This window comes from Hemitrygon akajei, chromosome 16 (genome assembly GCF_048418815.1).
Source record: "Hemitrygon akajei chromosome 16, sHemAka1.3, whole genome shotgun sequence".
NCBI classification, from domain to species: Eukaryota; Metazoa; Chordata; class Chondrichthyes; order Myliobatiformes; family Dasyatidae; genus Hemitrygon; species Hemitrygon akajei.
Genome location: NC_133139.1, coordinates 34,746,578 through 34,771,911, shown reverse-complemented (window position 1 = coordinate 34,771,911; position 25,334 = coordinate 34,746,578). Strand labels below are relative to the sequence as shown.

The 25,334-nt window shown below is 40.2% G+C and overlaps 1 protein-coding gene across 5 annotated transcripts in view; it reads right to left on the bottom strand.

Annotated features, from left to right (window-relative positions):
• The window catches only part of LOC140739968 (phosphatidylinositol 4-phosphate 5-kinase type-1 gamma-like), a 182,552-nt gene that overhangs the window by 63,973 nt on the left and 93,245 nt on the right, over nt 1-25,334 (bottom strand). For all 5 annotated transcript variants that reach the window (XM_073068680.1, XM_073068682.1, XM_073068685.1 and 2 more), the window contains exons 6-12: nt 23,880-24,032; nt 23,187-23,486; nt 14,639-14,844; nt 12,381-12,464; nt 11,416-11,464; nt 4,891-4,975; nt 2,398-2,559 (exon numbers count right to left, since the gene is read on the bottom strand). In XM_073068680.1, the coding sequence (XP_072924781.1) occupies nt 2,398-2,559; nt 4,891-4,975; nt 11,416-11,464; nt 12,381-12,464; nt 14,639-14,844; nt 23,187-23,486; nt 23,880-24,032 (1,039 nt within the window). The remainder of the gene's footprint in view (nt 1-2,397; nt 2,560-4,890; nt 4,976-11,415; nt 11,465-12,380; nt 12,465-14,638; nt 14,845-23,186; nt 23,487-23,879; nt 24,033-25,334) is intronic.

Sequence of the window (25,334 nt, the reverse complement as noted above, 5' to 3'; positions counted from 1 at the left end):
TCATTAAGGCAGTGAAACAACAATAGAGACAAGATTCAGACTCAACTTTCCACCAACAACACACACAGCCTATGGCAAGGTCTGCACACCATTGCAGACTTCAAACCTAAATCTAGTGGAGTTTCCAACATCAATGCCTCTCTCCCTGATGAGCTTTTTCACACTTGATTTGATGTCGCCAGTACTGAGCCCCTGAGGAGACCTGCAAATGATGCGACTGGCAGCTTGGTCATTTATGAGGCTGAAGTACGCAGATGTTTCCAACGGGTGGACAGTCGCAAGGCTGCGGGATTGGACGGCACCCCAGGGAAAGTATTCAGGATGTGCGTGGCGCAACTGAGAGGCGTGTTTACAGAAATTTTAATCTCTCCCTCTCCTAGTGTAGAGTGTCCTCCTGCTTCAAAACATCTACCATTGTCCCTGTACCTAAAAAGACATGTCTGAACGACTGGCATCCTGTCACTCTCACCTCAATAATAAGCAAATGATTTGAGAAGCTGGTCAAGGACTACCACTGCAGCATGTTGATACCCACACTGGACCGCCTACAATACACCTACCGATAGAACCAATCATCACACAATGCAATAGCCACAGCTCTACACACCATCCTTACACATCTGGAGAAGAGGGATACTGATGTGAAAATGCTGTCCTTGGACTACAGTTCAGCATTCAACACCATAATTCCCTCCAGGCTCGACAAGAAGCTCAGAGACCTTGCAGATCACCGGCAGGTGGAAAGAATGGGCTCCCTCACCTCTGCCCCTCTACACAGGTGCCCCTCAGGGCTGAATCTTAAGCCCCCTCTTTTACTCTTTGTATATCTATGACTGTGTCACCACCCACAGCACCAATCTGCTAATTAAGTTTACTGACGACACTAACTGATTGGCCTAATCTCAAATAATAATGAGGCAACCTACAGAGAAGAAGTCATCACACTGACACAGTGGTATCAAGAAAACAATCTCTCCTTCAACATCGCAAAAACAAAGGAGCTGGTTGTGGATTACAGGAGGAATAGAGACAGGCTAACCCCTATAGACATCAATGGATCTGGGGTTGAGAAGGTGAACAGCTTTAAGTTCCTCGGCATAAACATCACCGAGGATCTCACGAGGTGTGTACATACCAGCTGTGTGGTTAAAAAAAGAACAACAGCACATCTTTCACCTCAGACAGTTGAAGAAGTTTGGTATGGCCCCCCAAATTCTAAGAACTTTCTATATGGGCACCATTGAGAGCATCCTGACTGGCTGCATCACTGCTTGGTTGGGAACTGTACTGCCCTCAATTGCAAGACTCTGCAGAGAGTGGTGCGGACAGCCCAGCTCATCTGTAGATGTGAACTTCCCACTATTCAGGACATTTACAAAGACAGTGTGTTAAAAGGGCCCGAAGGATCACTGGAGACCTGAGTCACCCCAACCACAATCTATTCCAGCTGCTACCATCCAGGAAACGGTACCGCAGCTTAAAAGCCAGGACCAACAGGCTCCAGGACAGCTTCTTCCACCCGGCCATCAGGCTGCTTAATTCATGTTGACATAACTGTATTTTTATGTTATATTGACTATCTTGTTATACATAATATTTATTATAAATTACTATAATTAAACATTTAGATAGAGATGTAAGATAAAGATTTTTATTCATGTATATCAAGATGTAAGTGATAAAGTCAATTCAATTCAATTCCAGAATCTTGTGATTCTTGGAAGATCACTGCCAATGCCACCACAATCTCTTCATTTTCCTTTCAGAAACCTGGGGTGTAGTCCACCTGGTCCAGGTGATGTAGCTACCTTTATACATTTCAGCTTCCCAAGCACTTTCACCTTAGTAATAGCAGCTACACATTTCTGCCCCTGATGCTTTTGAAAGATCCATGTGACAAGTTAATTCAGTTTCTCTTTCCATAAACATCCTGTTAAGTATCACCAACATTCTCATTTTGAATGCGCAACAATACTTGGATGAAGGGAATATGATCATAATGCTTCAGCCATCTGGACTATGAACTAGTGCCCCTGCTTTAATGTTTTACTCCAAAAATAACCACAACATTTTGGTTTTCTGCATTAAACGGGTCCATCTGAGACCAATACCATGAAACACCACGAACACCCGCTGCTGCCTGTAAGGAGTTTGTACGTTCTCACTATGAACGCATGGGTTTCCTCCCATAGACCAAAGACATATTGGTTGGTAGGTTAATTGGTCATTGGAAACGTCCTATGATTAGGCTGGGATTAAATCAGAAGGGCCTATTCTCTGGTGTATCACAATAAATAAATAAATAAATAAATAGAAACTATTTAATTCTCAGTATTCTTGGAAGAGATAAATGAATATTCCCAATTCCAAAAGTCAATACATATTCATGGCAATTACCTTCATCTTCAAGAGTTGGGAAGCTTCTAGCTCCCCGGAGGTCATACCGCTTCTCTTCATCTTCTGTAGGAATTTGACTAGCTGAAAAGGCTTGTCCTGGGCCGACATATTTAGGAACTGGTAGAGAGGTTCGTCCTCTCTTAGATGGGGATGATTTCAATGCTGTAAAATAATGAAACTGAAATATTAAATAACCATACACACAAGAGATCTGCATTTGTGGAAATCTTGAGCAGCAGACACACAATGCTGGAGAATATCTGCTACTCAGACACACTCACAGACAAGGAGGTGCTATCATATTCTGGCAAACTGACCTCTACCTTGCTGAGGCCAGACAGCAGCTCTTAGGCACTTCCTCTTACCCCGTTACACAGAACACTACTAAGAAGCATCAAACAACATTCTGCAACATCACCAAACTCATCGACTCTGGAGATCTCCCATCTGTTGCCACCAGTCTCATAGTTCCTGTACTCCACACTGCTTGCTTCTACCTCCTACCCAGTATCCACAAATCTAACTGTCCCAGTAAACCCACTGTTTCTGCCTGCTCCTGCCTCATTGAACACATATCCACAGACCTCAATTCCATTTTGACCCCATTGGTTCTGTCACTTCCTACCTACATCCATGACATTACACATCACTTCAATCAATTTCAGTCCCATACCCCGGATCACCTTATTTTTACTGTGGATATCCAGTCCCAATACACTTTCATCCCTCATCAGGAAGACCTTAAAGTTCTCTGCTTCTTTCTTGACAACAGACCTAACCAGGTTCTCTCCACCATCACAGTCCTCCTTCTGATGGAATAGTTCTCACCCTCAACCTCTTTTGGCTCCTCTCACTTCTAAAACTTCTTTCTCCTCCCCCCTTTCAATCTCTGTAGATAAGATTATTTACTAATATCTTTTACAAACCCACTGGCACTCACAATTATCTTGACTATACCTCTTCCCAGCCTGTCATTTGTAAAAATGCTATTTCCTTTTCTACGTTCCTCCATCTCTGTCACATCTGTTCTCTGGATGAAGCTTTCCATTCTAGAACATCTGAGATGTCCTCTTTTTGTTTTCGAGAATGGGGCTTCCCTTCCACCAGCATTGATACTGCCATCACTCATATTTCCTCCATTTCTCCCACATCTGCCCTCACCAAATTGTTCCATTGCTGTAAGAGGGACGGAGTTCCCCTTCTCTTTACATATTATACCATTGAGCCTCAAATCTAGCACATCATTCCCCAAACTTTCAATGGGATCCTACAACTTAGCACACCTTTCCCTCTCCTTCTTCTCCGCTCTCCATAGAGATCACTCTCTACGTGACTCCCTTGTGCACGCATCCCTCCCCACTAATCTCCCTCCTGGCACTTAACTCTGTAAGTGCGATACCTGACCCTACACCTCCTCCAACACTATTCAGGGTCCCAAAAAATCCTTTAAGGTAAGGTGACACTTCACCTGCATGCCTGTTGGGGTCACCTACTGCATTTGATGCTCCCAGTGTGGCCTCCTCTACATAGGTGAGACATGATGCAGATTGAGGGACTGTTTTGTCAAGCACCTTTGCTCTGTTCACTACAAAAGGCATGATCTCCTAGTGGCTACCTATTTCAATTCGACTTCCCATTCCCATTTCAATAATGCTGTCCATGGCCGCATCTACTGACACAATAAGGCCTAACTGAGGTTAGAGGAGCAACACCTCATTCAGTCTGGGCAGCCTTCAACCTGGTGGCACGAACAATGATTTCTTTAACGTTTGGAAATTACTCCTCCCCTCCTTTTCTCTTTTTGTATTTCCCATTCTGGTTACCCTCTCACCCCTTCTCTTCACTTTCCCATCACCTCCCTTTAGTCTTATCTATCACCAGCCAGCTTGTACTCTGTCCTCCTCTCACGACATTCTCATTCTGGCTTCCACCCCTTCTTTTCCAGTCCTAATAAAGGGTCTCAGCTCGAAATGCCAACTGCTTATTTCCCTCCATAGATGCTGCCTAACTTGCTAAGTTCCTCCAGCATTTTATGTGTGTTACTTAAATGACCATCTTAATTAATAATTTCTATTAGCATTAATCTCCAGCCAGTAGAAATACTACACTGTCCAGAAGTGTGAGTGTGTATGACAAATAATCATTTTGTTGAGTTATTTCAGATCTGTTCTTCCAACAGGCTACAGAGGGACTGACATGATTAGTTTGCTCCAAAAATACAAATTCAGACCTTGTAATATTCCAAAGAGCCTCCAAAGAGAACATCAGACGTACAAAAAAGCTGGATGAACACAGCAGGTCCGGCAGCATCTGTTGAAAGAAGCAGTCAACGTTTCGGGTCGAGATCCTTCGTCAGGACCCAAAACGTTGACTGCTTCTTACAACGGATTCTGCCCGACCTGCTGTATTCATCCAGCATTTTTGTACGTCTTATTTGACCACAGCATCTGCAGTGTACTTTGTGTTTCCAAAGAGAACATAATGCTTACTTACATGAAGACTTTCTGAAGACAGTGTTGCTCATAAATTTATAAAACCTTTCAGCATAGAAGCTTGGCCTATGCACTGATACAGTGTCCTGTAAAAAAAATTCCAAGGGAAAAAAAAAGCACTCAGTTTGAATAGAAATTGTTTTAGGAAATTTAAGGAGAGCCAAAATAGTTAAATCAATCAAATATCAAAATTTTAATTGCCGGGCAGAAAGTTACTCAGAAATCCTGAACTCTTTGTATGGGGCAAAATAATGAATTTTGTCTGACTAGAGATGTCCTCAATTAAATAAAAAAATAAAAATTCAGAAATGTGTTTCTAAAATTAACTCAGTGTTAGCTGATTTTAATCAACACAGTAATTGATTTCAATATACCTGAATAACAGAAGGATTCCTGCTCCTGATCCTAACAAATGAGTCTATATCTACATTATCAACTCAGTATAGGTGCAGACCAAATAATCACTTTGCAGTCAGTTAATCTAGTCACTTGCACTACCTATGATTCTCAGGTACCCACAGAGCTACAGTCCACAGACGATGCTGGCATCTGTGAGATGGATGTGAACCAGAAGGCGTGAAGTTTGCATGTAGTTTCAAAGAAAGCATTGTCCTTTGAGTTTAGTAAATAAATATTGAGCCCCATGTTGGACCAGCAAACCTTTCCACCGAAAGTGTCTCCACATGATGCCTGCTGTACGTTGTTTTGTCAAATAAAGAAGCTGCTTTGTATCTACCTGTAACTCTCTCTCTGGTGACTTCATTCACGCAACAACACTCGGCACAGCACAAACTACACGAACACTGTACAATAAATGTAACTTCTACATTGCAGGAATGTCATTAGAGTAAAACTGGCTCTTGTGTTTTAATATACATCTTGTGTATCTTCAACATATAACCCTTAATTGTAGACCATCCAAGGATGTGATTGCGTTCATCCCAGAGCCTTTTCATTTTACCTTTCTCTTGAAACTAACCATAAAAAAGGCAAGTGCCTAAGAAGAATAATGTGAGCTGCCTTAATGGCCATCTCCCAGTAGCACTCACATCTACAATGATGAAATGCATTGAGAGGTTGGTCACGACTAGACCGAACTCCTGCCTCAGCAAGGACCTGGACCCATTGCAATTTGCTTATCGCCACATTAGGTCAACGGCAGATGTAATCTTAATGGTTCTTCACACAGCCTTAAACCATCTAGACAATACAAACACCTATGTCAGGATGCTGTTCATCAACTTTAGCTCAGCATTTAACACCATCACTCCCAGAATCCTGATTGCGAAGTTACAGAACCTGGGCCTCTGTGCCTCCCTCTGCAATTGGATCTTCGACTTCCTAACTAGAAGACCACAATCTTTGCAAATTGGCGATAATATCTCCTCCTCACTGACAATCAACACTGGTGCATCTCAGGGGTGTATGCTTAGCTCACTGCTCTACTCTCTCTATACCCATGACTGTGTGGCTAGGCATAGCTCAAATACCATCTATAAATTTGCCGATGACACATCCATTGTTGGTAGAATCTTAGATGGAGATGAGAGGGCATATAGGAGTGAGATATGCCAACTAGTGGAGTGGTGTTGCAGCAACAACCTTGCACTCAACACCAAGATAAAAGAGCTGATTGTGGACTTCAAGAAGGGTAAAATGAAGGAACACACACCAATCCTTATAGAGTGAAAAAGAAGTGGAGAGAGTGAGCAGCTTCAAGTTCCTGGGTGTCAAGATCTTTGAGGACCTAACTTGGTCCCAACATATCGATGCAGTTATAAAGAAGGCAAGACAGTGACTATACTTCATTAGGAGTTTCAAGAGATTTAGTATGTCAACAAATACACTCAAAAACTTCCATAGATATACCGTGGAGAGCATTCTGACAGGCTGCATCACTGTCTGGTATGGCGGGGGGGGGGGGGGGGGCGCTACTGCACAGGACCGAAAGAAGCTGCAGAGGATTGTAAATTTAGCTGGCTCTATCTTGGGTACTAGCCTACAAATGACCCAGGACCTCTTCAAGGAGCAGTGTCTCAGAAAGGCAGTGTCCATTATTAAGGACCTCTAGCACCCAGGGCACACCTTTTTCTCACTGTTACCATCAGGTAGGAGGTACAGAAGCCTGAAGGCACACACCCAAATTCAGGAACAGCTCCTTCCCCTCTGCCAACCAATTTCTAAATGGACATTGAACCCGTGAATACCACCTCACTTTTTTATATATATTATTTCTGTTTTTTGCATGATTTTTAATCTATTCAATATTCGTATACTTTAATTGATCTACCTATTTATTTATTTTTTCTTCTTCTTCTTCTGTATTATCTATTGCATTGAACTGCTGCTGCTAAGTAAACAAATTTCATGACACGTGTCTGTGATAATAAACCTGATTCTGATTCTGTTTTGATTCTGGAATAGGGGAAACTAGGAAATGAAATCTTGACAATATTTCAGTTGAATACTCCACATGGAAAACAGACTGTGTGAATGATTAAAAGCGCATTAGTTTGTTTTTAAATATTACTGTATACACAGAACATAGAGTAGGTTAAAGGGTAGGCACATTGTGGGCCAAAGGGCCTGTACTGTGATGTAGTTTCTAAGATCAATCTAACCCTTCCATCCCACATAGCCCTCCATTTTTCTTTCATTCATGTGCCTATCTAAGATTCTCTTAAATATCCCTAATGTACTTCCACTACCATCATCCCTGGCAGTGTGTTCCACATACAGTACCCATAAAGCACGCCTAGAGGTGTTTAAAAAAAAAAACTCTCTCTGACACCCCCCTATATTTTCCAACAAGCACCTTAAAGTTATGCCCCTCATTTTAGCTATTTCTGTTCTGTCCTGTCCTGCGAAAGTTTCTGGCTGTCCACACTATCTATGCTGCTCATCATCTTGTACACCTCTCATCTTCCTTCCCTCCAAAGGGAAAGACCCTAGCTCACTCAACCTTTCCTCATAAGACATGCCCTCTAATCCAGGCAGCATTCTGATAAATCTTCTCTGCACCCTCTCTAAAGCTTCCACATTGTTCCCATGATGAGTCAACCAGAACTGCACACAATTGTGGTTGAACCAGAGTTTTATAGAGCTGTAACATTGAATTCAATCCCCTGACTAATGAAGGCCAACACAACTTATGCCTTCTTAACCACCCACCAACTTGCACTATGTCTTTGAGGGATCTGTGGATGTGAATGCCAAGATTCCTCTGTTCATCCATACTGTTAACAATCCTGCCATTACCCTGTATTCTGCCTTCAGGTTTGACCTTCCAAAGTGAATCGTTTCACACCTTTCCTTATTGAACTCAATCTGCCACTTCTCAGCCCAGCACTGCATCCCATCACTGGCCCATTGCAACCTACAACAATCTTCTGCACCATCTACAACATCCCCAACCTTCCTGTCATCTGCGAACTTACTCACCAACTCTTCCACTTCTTCATCCAAGTAATTTATAAAAATCACAGAGCAGGGAATCCAGAACAGAACACTACTGGTCACCAACATCCAGGTAGAATGTGCTCCCTCCACTACCACTCTAGGTCTTCTGTGTCCAAGCCATTCTGAATACATACAGCCAAGTTTCCCTGGATCACATGCCTTCTAACTCTCTGAATGAGCCTAACATGGGGATCTTTGTCAAATGCCTTCTTAAAATCCATATACACCAAATCTACTGCTCTGCCTTTATCAATTTGTTTTGTGACTTCCTCACAAATTTCAATTAGGCTTGTGAGGCATGACTTGCCCCTTACAAAGGACAATCCCTATTCAGACTCTGCTTCTCCAAATGTTTGTAAATCCTGTTTCTAAGAATCCTCTCCAATAATTTGCCCACCAATGATGCAAGACTCACCAGCCTATACAGCACTGTGCAAAAGTCTTGGGCACATAAATATAGTGACTTATTGGTTAAAATAGGAAGGTAGTTGGGAAATAGAGCTAAGAGTACTAGCTCAGTAATACAGTACTATGTGTTATTTGGTCATTGGAAAAACAATATTCAGTACAGTGCCAAAGTCTTGGGCATTTTAGCTATATATATATGTGCCTAAGACTTTTACAGATTACTGTAATTCATGGGGTTATCCCTATTACCATTCTGGAACAAAGGAATAACATTTGTCACCTTTAAACCTTCTGATTCTATTCCTGTGGTCAGTGAGGACTCAAAGATAATTGCCGAAGGTGCAGCAATCTCTTTCCTCACTTTCCATAGTAACCCGGGGGTATACGCCCATCTGGACCCATGGACTTATCTAACTTAATGTTTTTCAAAAGTTCCAGCACATCCTCTTTCTTAACATTCTTCAAGGTCCTTCTCACTGATGAATACTGAAGTATTTATCAAGGACCTCCCCTACCTCCTCTGACTCCTCATACATTTCCACTTTTATCCCTGATCAGTCCTATCCTCACTATAGTCATCCTTCTGTTCTTCACATGTGTAGAATGTTTTGGGGTTTCCTTAATCCTACTCACCAAGGCTTCTCATACCCACTTCTGGTTCTCCCAAATTGATTCTTAAGCTCCTTCCAGGCAACTTGTAATTCTCAGGAGACCTGTTTGAATCTTGCTTCCTAAACCTTAAGGAAGCTTCTTTCTTCCTCTTGAATAGTTAGCCTACATCTCTTGTAAACTAGAGTTCCTTTACTCTACCATCCTTTCCCTTCCTCAGTCAGACAAACTTATCCAGAACCCCATGCGAGTGCTTCCTAAACAGCCTCCACATATCTGTTTTGTATTTCCGAGTACATTTGATCCCAATTTTGCTTCTAAACTCCTGCCTAATAGCATCATAATTCACTCTTCCACAATTAAATACTTTCTCATACAGTCTGCTCTTATACTGTTCAAGGTTATGGTAAAGGTCATGGAGATGTGGTCGTTGTCTCCTAAATGTTCACCCACTGAGAGATGACACCTGACCAGATTCATTGCCCAGTACCAGATACAGTATGGCCTCTCCTCTCGTCAGCCTGTCTACATGTTTCTTCTTGGACACACCTAACAAATTCAGCCCCATCTAAACCTTTAGCATTAAGGAGGTGCCAATCAATATTAGCGAAGTGGAAATCACTCATGCCAACAACCCTGTTATTTTTGCCTTTTTGCAAACTTTGCCTCCCGATCTACACCACAGTGTCTCTATTATTTGGGGACGGGGTATGGGGGATGGGGGTACCTACAGAATACTCCCAACAGAGTGATTGCTCCCTTCATGTCTCTGACTTCCATCCACACTTACTCAGTAGATGACCTCTCCACAATGTCCTCCTTTTGGTAGAAGGAATAAGGATGTAGCTTACTTACAAAATGGGGAGAAAATACGAAATCAGAAGAGCAAAGGGACTTGGGAATCCTGGTGCAGGATTCCTTAAAGGTTAACTTTCAAGTTAAGTCAGTGGTAAGGAAGGTAAATGCAATGTTAGCACTCATTTCAAAAGGACTAGAATATAAAAGCAAGGATGTAATGCTGAGGTTTTATAAGGCAGTGGCTATACCGCATTTGGAGGATCGTGAGCAGTTTTGGGCCACTTATCTAAGAAAGGATTTGCTGGCACTGGAGAAGGTCCAGAGGAGGTTCACTAGAATGATCCTAAGAATGAAAGGGTCTGTACTTGCTGGAGTTTAAAAGAATGATGGGGGATGTCATTAAAACCTATCAGAATAAAGGGGTATCTCTTTAGAACAGAGATGAGGATTTTTTTAGCCAGAGGGTGGTGAATCTGCAGAATTCACTGTGACAGACAGAGGTTGATAGGTTCTTGATTAGTAAGGGTGTCAAAGATTATGGGAAGAAGGCAGAAGAATGGGTTTAAGAGGGTTAATAATTAGCCATAATGGAATGATGGATGAGACTATTTGGGTCAAATGGCATAATGCTTCTCCTATGCCTTATGGCCTATTCCCTTTTCCTCTCTTGATAGTCATCCAGCTACCTGCTTTCTGCAACTTACCTCCTGACATCTCTGACCTATTACCTTGTGAATGAGCCAAAGGTCATCCAGCTCCAGCTGCCTAAAACAGTCTGTAAGGAACTGCACCCCGATGCAGTTCTTGTAGACTGAAGGTCTCCTAGATCTCTCCCATTTTGCATGAGAAACACATCACTGACCTTGGATCCTCTCTAGTGAGGCACCAATGGACAACAATTGAGAAACCTGACAGAAACGTTAACTTAGCCTCTACCCCTTTTTGCTAGCTCTCCACTCCAAACTTGTCCCACTCCCACAATGTCCACTCTGCTTAAACCTAATTTCTTTTCATTGGCCCTTGCCAAGAAGCTATTAACCCAAACAATTTCAATCTCTGCAGAAAGTCTAGACCAGCCCTGCTACCTTTTCAAGTCTGGCACTTAAAACTTCACAAGCAACTGTCTCTGTGATCTCAATCTCTACAGGAAGTCCCAACAGGCCCTAATCCCATCTTAAATCAGACATTCTAGTAAATTGGTACATGCAACTCTTTATACAGTATGTTCTGTGACTTTAAAATGAAAACTTACACCATCATGAACAAGTGCTTTCCAAGTATGCTCCAGTTTCTTGATCAACCTGAAAATAAACATTAGTTGATCTCTATTAACCTTGTAAATCACTATTTTAAGCCAAGATAAGGTCTTGATTAAAAATTACTATTACCTTTAGCAACTGTACTTAGATAATAAGGTTTAATCCCCACTCTTGAGCATATACAGTAATTGAGGTTAAACTGCAGCAATATAAAACAAACAGTATATTGTTGAGAGAAAGCGCTTCTTGAAAGACATCTTAAATTGTGACCTCTGTTGCATCCTTAAGTGCATGTAATAAATTCCACAGCACAAACTGAAAATATTATCAATATCTGTCCCTTGAGTATCATTTTTAAAGGAGATCAAGTTATTAATCTAATTTCTTTTTCTAATATCTTGTTGTTAGAAAAAATTGAAACTTGGTCAAATGTGGTGGCAATGTCCTGTCAGGGCATTCTACAAACTGGAAACCCTTGGGTTTAGTTCAGCATGAGATCAGCTGTATCAACAAGATACATTTTGGAAAGAGCATCAACAGAAAAAAACACTATTAAAAGTTGTAATGCAGTAAAGGACCAAGTTGCACAGATCAAGTGTTCTGGTCTCCTATCACTGATGCTACATGACTTCCAGCATGGTAGCTGCTACATCTTACAAATTATAACTAAGTTACCTGGGTTATACAGGTAAAAGTTCAGACCTCCTGACCTCCTAAACTATTTAATGAATGCCCAGAAGTCACCTTTGAAATAGTGCCTAAGTGACAAATGTAAATTTTATGAGATGTGGGTGTCCCTGTAAAAACCATCATGTATTACACATCTCTAATTGTTTTTGAGTTGATAGTAAACTGTCACCTTGAGTCACTATCATCTATCTTGCTATTCTTCCTTTGTATAAAGTTAAAGCTGAAACTCTTTCAAGCACTTTATTATTAGCATGAACAAAAGCCTTACCTGTAAGACTGTAAAATGTCAATGATACCAATGTACAAGAGCAGCCTCTCTCCTTTCCCATTCGCTGCTGGAATACCACCCATCCTAACAAAGAAGAGTAAATGTAATTTCATAGTCTGAAAATCTAACATTCTGCAGTGGAATATACAAATCAAGAACACATGAAAACTGAAGGAGTAAACTCCTGACCCTCAGGCCTGCCCCACCAATCAAACTATCAGCTTCAACTTCTATTGTGCCAGTCATACAGGATCCTCAATTTTCCGATCTCTCAAAAAGTTACTTACTTCCTGTTTAAATACTGCTAATGTTCTAGCCTCCACGAATTCTTGGAGAGAAAATTCCAGAGATTAGTAGCTCTTGTGAGAGGAAATTCCTACATATTTCAGTTTTAACAGATCATTTCCTTTATTTTATAACTGTGTCCTTCCATTCAAAGCTGTCCCATTAGAGAAATCATCTCAACATGTACAATTTCATGCTCCAAAAGAATTTTGCATGTTTCCGTAGGGATACCTCACATTCTTCTAAACTAAAATATAAAAGAGGTCTAAGTTTGACTCTTCAAGCTAAGACAAACCGATTATCTCAGGAATTTAGCCAAACGAATCTCTTCTGGATAGCCTTCAATGATAGTATATCCTTTCTTAAATAAGAAACCCAAACTCCGTGACACGTGCAGCCTCACCAATATTATGTACAATTGTAAAAATAATTTTCTGTTTTAAAACTCTAAACCACCAGCAATAAAAGCTAATGTGCATATGTCTCCATATCACTTGCTGTAATGACAAGCTAACTTTGTGTTCCATACACAAGAACACTGTATCTTCTGTACTCTATTCATTTCCAGTCTCATTTATATGGTTGTCTGTCTTTTTTTTATTTCTGCTACTGAAGTTCATGACCTCACACTTCCTACATTGAATTTCATTTGCCAAACATTTTTTCAGTCACCCAACTCATTTCCTATCGCAAAGATTTAATATACTCATAGCCAAGTAAATCTTTGCAGATTTCACAAACAGTATTTTTTTTTAACCATTTTCATTAAATCATAGCACTTGAACATATTTTTCAATGATTTCCATTATTCAAGGGATTTATTTTAAATGCTGGTCACCAAATAAGGGAGGTGGCATAGACAGATTAGCAAACCTTAACCTCATCTTTCTAGTTAAAACGCAGGACTATGCTAGAAACTAGAGTAAAAAGTATATTGCCAGAGGAATTCAGCAGGTCAAGCAGCATCTGTGGAGAAACGTGAACTGCAAACATTTTGGGTTGATAGCCTATATTAAGACTGTTCTGCTTGACCCATTGAGCTTTTTGTTAAGCATTGTCTTTAAATTGTAGTATTTCAACATATCTTTCAATTATTTCCATTATTTAAGAGATTTATTTTAATGTTTAAGTGTTGATCACCAAATGAGGGAAGTGGCCGAGACAGATCAGCAAACCTTAACCTCATCATTCTAGTCAAGACATAGGACAAGTTAGAAAACTGAAGCAAAAAGTAAACTGTTGGTGGAATTCAATTGGTCAAGCAGCACCTGTGGAGAAAAGTGAATTGCAAACATTTTGGGTTGATACCCTACATTAAGACTGTTTTGCTTGACCTACTGACTTCCTCGAGCAGTTTTTTTTTCTTTTGCTCTAGTCTTTCTAGTACTTATTTCACAACTTCAGTCCAGTGTTAAGGCTTTGAGTACCATTAGTAATGTCTTAGACTAGACCTATTCTTCATCTCTATACAATCAGATGGCCAACGTCTTTATGCCTTTTATCTCATAGTAGACTAGTTAGTAACATACTACTACCAACAGACTATAAAACTGCAGTACAATTACCAACAGTGACTCCATGATGCAAACCTTGAATGTTCAGACATGATGAAATTAAGCTATTCTGGATTAGACATATCTGTTTTTCAAAACACTACTCTATAGCTAAGTAGCAGCAAGCAATTTTGAATTCAAGTTATGCGGAAGGTACATTATTAGATTTCAAATTGAGTTTAAGGATGTTCAAAATGAGAAAACCAACTACTTTATTGGTAGGCTCTAAACACCTAGGATGGTGAGTGACATATACACCTCACACTGATGCAGTAGTATGACATTCATAACATTTTGAGAATAAAGCAATATAGTTTTAACATTGAAAGATACTGTATCTTGGTAGCAGTTGAAAGAAACACTGATCGGAGTGATAGAACATTTACAATCATAATGTTTTTAAAACACATGTACACATACGTGTCATCTGTGTCGATGGATTCGCCCCGTGAACTTCCACCTTGAATAGATTCCATCGCTGTGGAATAGAGTGCTTTCTGTGCAATGGGTCGTTTTTCGTCAGAGGTACTTAGTGACCCCTCCAACTGCCTCTCACGTTCTGCTTGGTCCAAATTGTGAACTCCTAACAACAAACTGTAATCCATGATTTTAAAGCTCTCTAGCACCTATTGAAATTGCACAAAAGAGAAATAACATAACAATTAGTCTGCATGTAAATCAGTAACTAAAGGACATCAAATCAGCTAGCATGAAAGCTTCTTTCACAAAGCTGTCGTTCACAAGAAAACACTGGGGGAGAAAAAAGATCCATAAGCTTCTAAAAAGAATAAATACATTTCTGAAACATAGTTTCAAGCTTAGCTCTACATTCCTGATTTTCAAGGTAAATAGAAAGGAAGATAACAAAAAAATTATATGGCAGTGGACATCTATTTGAAAACATTCCAACAGTTGGGATCATACCAAACACAAAGGAAGATCAATGTGACGGTTGCATATTAGTTGTCTCACTACTGCAAGAGTTCCTTACAATTTTATTCCAGGTCTGGCTTCCTTCAGCTAAATTCTCAATAACAACTCTTCCATCATACTGTCAAAGGTGGAAATGATATGAAATGGAACCTTCAGGTGTTCCCATGTGCCTAGTTTCCTTGACCTTTGGTGCCAGAGGTTACAAGTTTCAGCTGGTTCTGTTCCTGTAATTAGGCAAGTTACTGCACTGTATTTTGTATTTACTGCCATGTACACATCAGAGATTTTGAGATGTGGACATACAGATGGATACTCAGGGTATCATACATTGAAAGGTGATCGAACAATTTCACCCTAGAAAAGATTGGTACAAAACCAATACTTCTGGAAACTGTTATCCAAAGGAAATTTTGCTATTTTGGACACATCACAAGAACTGATGACACACTGGAACACACTGTGCTTGAAGGCAAAGTAAAAGGAAGCTGCTCCTGAAGCAGATAGAGGACAACCTGGATCGACAACATCAAGAAGTGGACCAGCCTCATCGCCAGAGATGCAAGAGGTTTGACTGCCGATAGATCGCAGTGGAAGAAAGTGGTCGCCAAGGCTCTGGCAGAGTATGGCACATGATGATGATGATGACACAACAGAGGTATGGTGAGCTGCTGGTGGGTGGAATGAATGTTTAGAGTGGAAGATGAGGCACCTATCAAACAAGCTGCTTTTCTCTGAATGGTGCTGAGTTCAATTAACAGCATTCCATCATGCTTCCAAATTCTTTTAAGATAGAAAGACTAAGATGTCTTATGGCAATTCACCTGCTGCAGGACATCCAGCATCTGAACTATACTTGCAGCCACAGTGTGCATGTGACTGGTCCAATTGAGTTTCTGGTCAACAGTGGATACTGATGGTTAAAAAAGTTAGCAAGGATAATACTACTGAACACCAAGGTAAGTGGTGGCAATTTGGAAAGCTGAATTATTGCAGATGGGCATTGCCTGGCATGTGTGTGTTGTGAATATTGAGTAACAATTAATTGCCCCTGCTGGAATATTGTTTATATTTTACTACATGCATTCACTGCTTCACTTCCTAACCGGAAGACCACAATCTGTGTGGATTGGTAATAATATCTCCTCCTCGCTGACAATTAACACTGGTGCACTTCAGGGATGTGTGCTTAGCCTACTGCTCTTCTCTCTTTATACCCATGACTTTCTACAAATGCCATCTATAAATTTGCTGATGATACAACCATTGTTGGCAGAAACTCAGATGGAGACGAAAGGGCATATGGGAGCGAGATATACCAGTTAGTTGCATGGTGTCATAGCAACAACCTTGCATTCAACATCAGTAAGCCCAAAGAGCTGACTGTGGACTTCAAAAACTGTAAAACAAGGGAACACAAACACAGAGGGATCAGAAGCAGAGTGAGTGAGTTTCCGGGTGTCAGGACTTCTGAGGATCTAACATGGTCCCAACATATCAAAACAGCTACAAAGAAGGCAAGACAACAGTATTTTTCATTAGGAATTTGAGGGGATTTGGTTTGTCACCAAAAACACTTGAGAACTTCTACAGATGTACTGCAGACAGCATTCTGACAGGCTACATCATTGTCTGGCATGGGGGTGGGGCTACTGAACAGGATTGAAGGAAGCTACAGCAAGTTGTAAAATTAGTCATCTCCATTTTGGGTACTAGTCTCCGTGGTATCCAAGACATCTTCAAGGAGGGGGTGCCTCAGAAGGGCAGGGTCTAACGTTAAGGACCTTCTTCACCCAGGACATGCCCTCTTCTCATTCTTACCATCAGGAAGGAGGTACAGAAGCCTGAAAGCACACACTCAATGATTCAGGAATAGTTTCTTCCCCTCTGCCATCTGATTCCTAAATCGACATTGAACCCATGAACACTACCTCACTTTTATTAAATCTGTTTTTGCATTACAGTTGGCCCTCCTTATCCGCGAGGGATTGATTCCAGGACCCTTCGTGGATGCTCAAGTCCCTTATTTAACCTGTTTCAATGCAGTGGACTTTAGGACCCAGCGGAACCCCAGGCCTCATTTAATCTGTCTCAGTGCGGTGGTCTTTAGGACCCGGCGGAGCTCTGAATCTGCAGCGTTGCTGTTCACAAAAATAATCACGATCACGATTGAAAATAAAGTGGAAATAATAAAGCGATCAGAAAGAGGTGAAATGCCATCTGTCACTGGAAAAGTGTTAGGCTACAGTTGGTCAATGATCGGAACAATTTTAAAGGATAAAGTGAGAAAGGCCCTGCCCTGATGAAAGCTACAATTATTACTAAGCAATGCAGTGGTTTAATTATTGAAATACATATGTTTCTTAAGTGTTTTATATGCATAGAAAGGTAAAAATATATACTATTTTCTAAGACAAACATTTGACTAACTGTTGCTAAATAATACTGGATTTAGCTGTTCCAACTTACTAAGTAAGAGAACTTCTGATTTTTTCCGATCCTGATCCACGATACCCTAAGCACATCCTCCCGTATACTTTAAATCATCGCTACATTACTTATAATACCTAATACAGTGTAAATGCTATGTAAATAATGACAAGAAAAAAAGTCTGTACATGCTCGAAGAACGAGTGCTGGAAGAGCACTTCCGGGTTTTCTCGATTCGCAGTTGGTTGAATTCACGCATGCGGAACTCACGGATAAGGAGGGCCTACTGTATTTTTAATTTAACTATTTAATATACAAAAATATACTTTCTGTAATTGAGTTACTTATTTTTTATTGCATTGTACTGCTGCCACTAAGTTAACAAATTGTACGACAAATTCCAGTGATATTAAACCTGATTCTAATTTCCTGAGGAGGTTTAAAGGGCGTTGAATAATATGCAAGCAATTAGTGAACACTGCCACTTTAGACTGTATGATGGAAGAGTCATTATTAATAATTTGCTGAAGAAAGCCAGACTTAGAATAAAACTCTAAGAAACTCCTGCAGTAGTGAGACAACTGACATGCAATTGTCACAGTAATTTTCCTTAGCGCTTGGTACAATCCCAACTATTGGAAAGTTTTCAACTACATGCCCATTAACCTGTTTCATCAGGACTCAAAGCCATGCTTGGATCAATGCTGCCTTGATACGAAGGTCAGTTATTCTCACCTCACCTTTGAAATTCTGCATTTGGGTCACATTTGAATCTACCACCATTTTGCTGTTGAGTGACAGTACACTGGTCCAGTAGGTGTGTGGAAAAATGGCAAATGGAATTCCAGTGGAGCATGACGAATTTAATAGAAGGCAAACAAGGCAAGCAAAAATAAGATAAATAGTAGGATACTAAAAAGAGTCAAAGAGAAAGGCAATCTTGGAAGATGTGCCCACAGATCCAATGCTAGCAGGATAGGTAGATAAAGATGATTACAGTAGATAGGATACTTGCATTTATTTGTAAAACACAGAATAAAATGAGAAATGCTAGAACTGCACAAAATACTAAAAAAGCCAAAGCTAAAACTGTGATCCAATTATATGAAGGATGTAACAGGACAGGAGAGAGGGCAAAGGAGGCTGCTAATCAAGGGACCAGCTGATGATAATGATACATTAGCTCAGAGGGGTTGCTTCTTGAAACAAAGGGGGCTGAAGGGAGATTGAATGAAAATCTACAAATTATGAACAAGCAGCAGAAAGGTTGACTACTAGGGAACAAAAATCTAAAGTAATTGAATGATTAGAGAAAATTAAAAGGAATTGGTTTTGCACCTGAAGAGTCTTAGGGTTTTGGAACTCAATATGTTGAAAAGTTGATAGTGGTAAAACAACTGATACATTTATAAAGTATCATAATGTGCATTGCCGTAATCTGCAGGGCTATAAATGGCAATTGGGGTACAACTTTTAAAAATTCTTTATATAAAATACTTTTCTTTAAGCATCAGAAATTTCAATGATTCTTTGAACGTTCTCTTCCCATCCCAAAAGAAAAATCAAAAGATATCCCATGCTCATACAGTCAATTTGATCACAATTTATGCTTCTGCTATTTCGCGATAAGCAGCTACATTCTTCAATAAAGTTTTCTTGCACTACTCCCTCTGTGCATTTAATATAACTATTCTTAACCCTTCTTTACTATTACAAGTCTGTTTTCAGTGTCGGATGTGGAATTTCCAGGATACTTTCAGCCTCCCCGATGGCCACATCTGCACCAGGTGCATCAAGATGCAGCTCCTTAAAGACTGTGTTAGGGAACTGGAGCTGCAGCTTGAAGACCTTCAGCTTGTTAGGGAAAATGAAGCAGTCATTGACAGAAGCTACAGGGAGGTAGTCACACCAAGGCTACAGGAGACAGATAAATGGGTGACTGTCATGAGAAACAGGAAGGGAGGACAGTGAAGCACCACTGTGGCTGTGCACCTCAACAATAAGTACTCCATTTTGAGTACTGTTAGTGGGGGTGGGGAAGGAGGGGGAAGAGAAACATACCGGCGGAAGCAACAGTGCCCATCTCTCTGGCACTGAGTCTGGTTCAGTGACTGAGAAGAACAGAAAACCGAAGAGCAGGGCAGCAATAATAGGGGACTCTACAGTTTAGGGGGACAAATAGGCGATTCTGTGGATGCGTAAAGGAAACACAAATAGTAGTTTGCCTCCCAGGTGCCAGGGTCTGTGATGTTTCTGAATGCGTCCATAAGCTTCTGAAAGGGAGGATGAACAGCCAAAAATCGTGGTACATATTGGTACCAATGACACAGGTAGAAAAAGGGAGGAGGTCCTGAAACAGAATACAGGGAATTAGGAAGGAAACTAAGAATCAGGACCTCAAGGGTAGTAATCTCGGGATTGCTGTATGTGCCACGCGACAGTGAGGATAAGAACAGAATGTGGTGGCGGATGAATGCGTGGTAGAAGAATTGGAGCAGGGACAAAGATTCAGATTTCTGGATCATTGGGTCTTCTTCTGGGGCAGGTGTGACTTGTATAAAAGTGATCAGGTTGCACTTGAATCTGATGGGGACCAACATCCTTGCAGTCAGGTTTGCTAGAGCTGTTGGGATTGGTTTAAATTAATATGGCAGGTGGGTGGGAACTACTATGGTAGAGCTGAGCATGAGCCAGCAGGTTTGCAAGTAGATGATGGATGTAACATGAATGTAAGGAAAGACAAGCTAATGATTGGATACAACTGCAGACAGAGCAAAGAGTTAAGTTGCACCACAGAGGCAAAATTCATAAGGGTGAAGAATGCAGGACTGAAGGCGCTGTATTTAAGCACACATAACATTTGTACTAAGGCGGACAAATTTGTGGTGCAATTAGAGATTGGTGGGTATGACGTTGTGGGCATCACTGAGTTGTGGCTAAAAGAAGGTCATTGTTGGAAGTTTAACATCAAAGGATATACTTTGTATCGAAAGAACAGGCAGGAAAGCAAAGGCAGTGGTGTGGCTCTATTGGTGAGAGGTGGAACTACATCTTCAGAAAGAGGTGAAATAGGATCACAGAATGTTGAATCTTTTTGGGTGGAGTTAAGAAACTGCAAGAATAAAAAGCCCATTACAGGAGTCATATATAGGCCTCTAAATAGTAGCCAAGATGCAGGGCTGAGATTGCAAAGGGAGCTGGAAAGGGCATGCAATAAGGGTAATGTCACAATTTTAATGGAGGACTTCAATATGCAAAAGGAGATTGGGAAAATCAGGGAGGTGTTGGGAATTTGTTGAATGTTTACGAGATGGCTTTAGAGCAGCTTGTGCGCGAGCCTATTAGGGGAAAGACCATCTCAGAGTGGACATTGTGTAATAACCCAGATTTTCTTAGTTGCTTAACATAAAGGAGCCCTTAGGAGGCAGTGATCATAATATGATTGAATTCATACTGCAATTTGAGAGGGAGAAACACAAATCAGATGTATCAGTATTGCAATGGAAAAAAGAGAATTACAGATGCATGAGAGAGGAGCATGCCCAGGTGGATTGGAGGGGGATACTGGCTGGGATGATGGCAGAACAAAGGAGGCTTAAGTGGGCTAGTTCACAAGGCACAGGGTAGATATGTTCCACAGAAGAAGTAGTTCTCAGATGGCAAGACTAGGCAACAGAAGTTAGGGACTGCATAAAAGCCAAGGAAAGAGCATATAAGGTAGCAAAAATGAGTGGGAAGTTGGATGATTGGGAAGTTTTTAAAATCCAACAAAAGGCAACTAAAAAAGCTTTAAGAAGGGAAAAGATGAAATATGAGGGCAAACTAGCCAATAATGTAAAGCAGGATACTAAAAGTTTTTCTAGTTATATACAGAATAAAAAGGTGAGAGTTGACATTGGACCACTGGAAAATGTGCTGGTGAAGTAGTAATGGAGGACAAAGAAATGGCAGATGAACAATAAGTACTTTGCTTCAGTCTTTATTGTGGAAGACACTGTCTGTAATGCTAGAGGTCCACGAGTATCAGGGAGGAGTGAGTGCCATTGCTATTACAAAAGAAAATGTGCAGGCAAACTGAAAGGTCTCAAGGTGGATAAGTCACCTGGACTAGCTGGACTATATCCCAAAGTCCTGAAAGAGGTTGCTGAACAGATAACGGATGCATTGGTCATGATCTTTCAAGAATCACTTGATCCTGGCGTCGTCCTGGAGGACTGGAAAACTGCAAATATCATTCCACTCTTTAAGAAGGGAGGAAAACAAAAGAAAGGAAATTATAGGCCAGTTAGCTTAACCTCAGTGGTTGGGACAGTGTTGGAGTCTATTATTAAGGACAAGGTTTTGGAGTACTTGAGACTAATGATAAAACATGTCAAAGTCAGCACGGTTTCTCTGAAGGGAAATCTTGCTTGAAAAAATTGTTACGAATTCTTCGAGTAAGTAACAAGCAGGATGGACAAAGGAGAAGCAGTGGATGTCATTTAGTTAGATTTTCAGAAGGCATTTGATAAGAAGCCTCACATGATGGCTTTGTGGCAAAGTTTGTGGATGACACGAAGCCAGATGGAGGGGTAGGTAGTGCTGAGGTAGCCATGCGACTACAGGGCTTAGACAAATTGGAAAAATGGGCAAAAAAGTGGCATATTGTATACAGTGTTGGGAAATGTATGATAAGGCCTTTTGGTAAAAGTAACAATAGTCCAGACTATTATCTAAATGGGGAGAAAATTCAAACATTGGAGGTGCAAAGGGACTTAAAGAGTCCTCATGCAAGACACACAGAAGGTTAATTCATAGGTTGAGCCTGTGGTAAAGAAGGCTAATGCGATGGCATTTATTTCAAGGGCAATAGAATATAAAAACAAGGAGATAATGCTAAAACTTTATAAGACACTTTTTAAGGCTGCACTTGTACCGTCAGAAGTTTTGGGCCCCTTATCTCAGAAAGGATGTGTTGTCATTGGACAGAGTCCAGAGGAGGTTCATGGGGATGATTCTAGAAATGTAAGAGTCAACATATGAGGACCATTTGGCAGCTCTGTGCCTATACTCACTGGAATTTAGAAGAATGCGTGGGGATCTCATTGAAATCTACCAAATGTTGAAAAGATGAGATAAGATGGAAGTGGAGAGGATGTTTCCCCTGGTGGGGATATCCAGAACTAGAAGGCATAGCTTCAAAACCGAAGGGAGGCCTTTTAGAACAGAAGCAAGGAAGATTTTTTTTAGCCAATGAGTGGTAAATCTGTGGAATTCTCTGCCACAGACCACAGTGGAGGCCAAGTCCCTGGTATATTCAAAGCAGAAGTTGACAGATTCTTGATTGGTCAGGACATCAAGGGATATGGTGAGAGGGCAGGTGTATGGGGTTGAATGGACCTGGGATAAGCCATGATGAAATGGCAGAGTGGACTCGATGGGCTGAATGGCCTAATTCTGCTCTCATGTTTTATAGTCTTACGAACACATACAAAAGTAACAATTACTGTCCAAATCACTTTCCTGTGCTTTTTTCCCCCCTAAGCAGTGTGCCAAGACCAGAATATCATTACTGCCATTTTCTTAAACTATTTTCCTTCTAAATGGATACCCATGACTCCCTTCTTACCAGACAATCTCTCTGCAGGGTTTTAATCAATGCACAGTTCGTGTCTGCGTCTAGTAACAATCCATCTGAGAAATCCTGCATGAAGTCCAAGTCTTTAAATGTTGGTTTGGACTTCTCACGTTCCTTTTTTGAAGCCCTTCGTTTATAGGTTGAACCTTTTAAATCATACTTTAGGTGCATCTTCACTACTCGAGGCAACACATTATTCATCACTGCCACTCGAATGTTTTTGCCACCAGACTGAACACAGTAGAGTCCATAAAACTTTGGCAAGAGTGTCCTTGGGTTCTGATTCAGGTTCTGGAAGAAAATAGAGAAAGTGTTTCCAAGTACTCATCTAACAAAAGAACTGGAAACATTAAACAAATGCAGTTTAAGATGCCAAGCAATTGAATCAAACAGAACACAATTTTGTTTTTTTTTTAAACATGCTATGTTTGGAATCTCCAAGTGAAATGGGAAAATGCATGAACATTAAATATAATGTGCTTCCCCTGAAATAACAGGGTGATAGTTGCCACCTAAAGGTGGTGTTAATTTGCCGGCATTTACCATTTCCACCCTCATATGAATAGCTACTTACAAGAAGTATCAGAGGCCAACAGATGGATGTGGATGAATATTCCAGGAAGAACTAATTCTTTCAAAAGTAGAGAAAAATTGAAGGGAGGTGGATGTAGTAATATCACTCACCATGTAATAACCTGGAAGCAACTTTTGCAGAAATTCTGCTTCTTTGTTTATCACAGTCTTTATAATAAATTCATCATCACTTGTCACATAAAAGAGAGATCCACTGGCACCCGGATTGGAAAGTTCAATTAAGGGCTCATTGCACAATGAATACTATGAGAGAACGTTAACATGCAAACATTATTATTATGCAAAAACATTTATCATCTGTAGCTAATACATTTTCCCATAAACACTCCCTTTTTACTTGAATGATCTGAAAAGTATTTTCCTTAAAGATTTCCCTCCTTTAAAACAGAAAAAATGTATTTTCAGGAAACTTCATTTTGCAAGAAAAAAAAACAAATGCCAATCTCTGACAAAATCACCACATAGAACAACATGTAATGCCACAGATAAAACTAACCTTGCAGAAAATGAACAATGTGAGCTGAAATTGTAGATGCAAGGAACAATGCAAAATTGCAAGCCATATTCTAGGGAATCAGCTTGTTGATGAAACATTTTTGTTAAATACACTTTTTATTATATTTTAAATATAAATTATTTAAAATTATATTATTTCCCATTACAGCTTTAATTTCTATATTAAATATACAATCTCCTAGTATAGCTCGGTCACAGCATTCATGAATAACAACAACTGAGAGAGACTAATTATTTACATTATTGATCTTTGTTCACAATGTGCCACTCAGGGAAAAAACGGTAGTCAAATATAAAGACAAAGAGAATTTTTAGTTTTGCTTGTTTTTACAATAAAACCACACATTAACAAATAAATCAATATATGATCCAAAAGCAGACTTAACTGTTTTATACAGTTATAAAGTCTGCTTAATGAGCAACATTGTAAGAGTTTTATAGTACCCTCAGTGGACTTTTATTAGATAATCAAACTCTAAATGAGTAACCGGAATGAGATACAAGTGGGAGAATGGGATTGATAGGATTGCTCTAAGACCTAGTACAGACTCTTTCTATTTCACAAAGAAATAAGAAAGTTGAGAACAGTTTATCCTACCTATTTTTAACCTATCATGTCACTGAATACAAAATTATTTGAATGACAAAGAAGTTGTCTGATCTTTTGATTCCATTGATCAACCATTGATAAAGATCACTAGAGTGAAGTACCTGCAAGTGTTTAAAGTGGCTAGTCCAGAATTTAAACAAGCCATTGACACTTTGTTTCTCTGAAGGAACTATTGATTTTTTCCAATAGATTTTAATTGTCTAGCAAAATTAGAAATATAGACACCATGATTACTAAAATAAGTGGAAAATCTGATGTCCTATGGCAGGTAATTTCCTTCTCTACTCTGAATAGTCTTTTCAGCATCTGTAAAGCAGAATTTTAAGAATGTCCCTTTTGACTGAATGAGTGCAGCCTCAGCAACATACCCTTTCACTCAAAATCCCAGTTTAATTTAAGCTTAGGAAAATATGTCAACT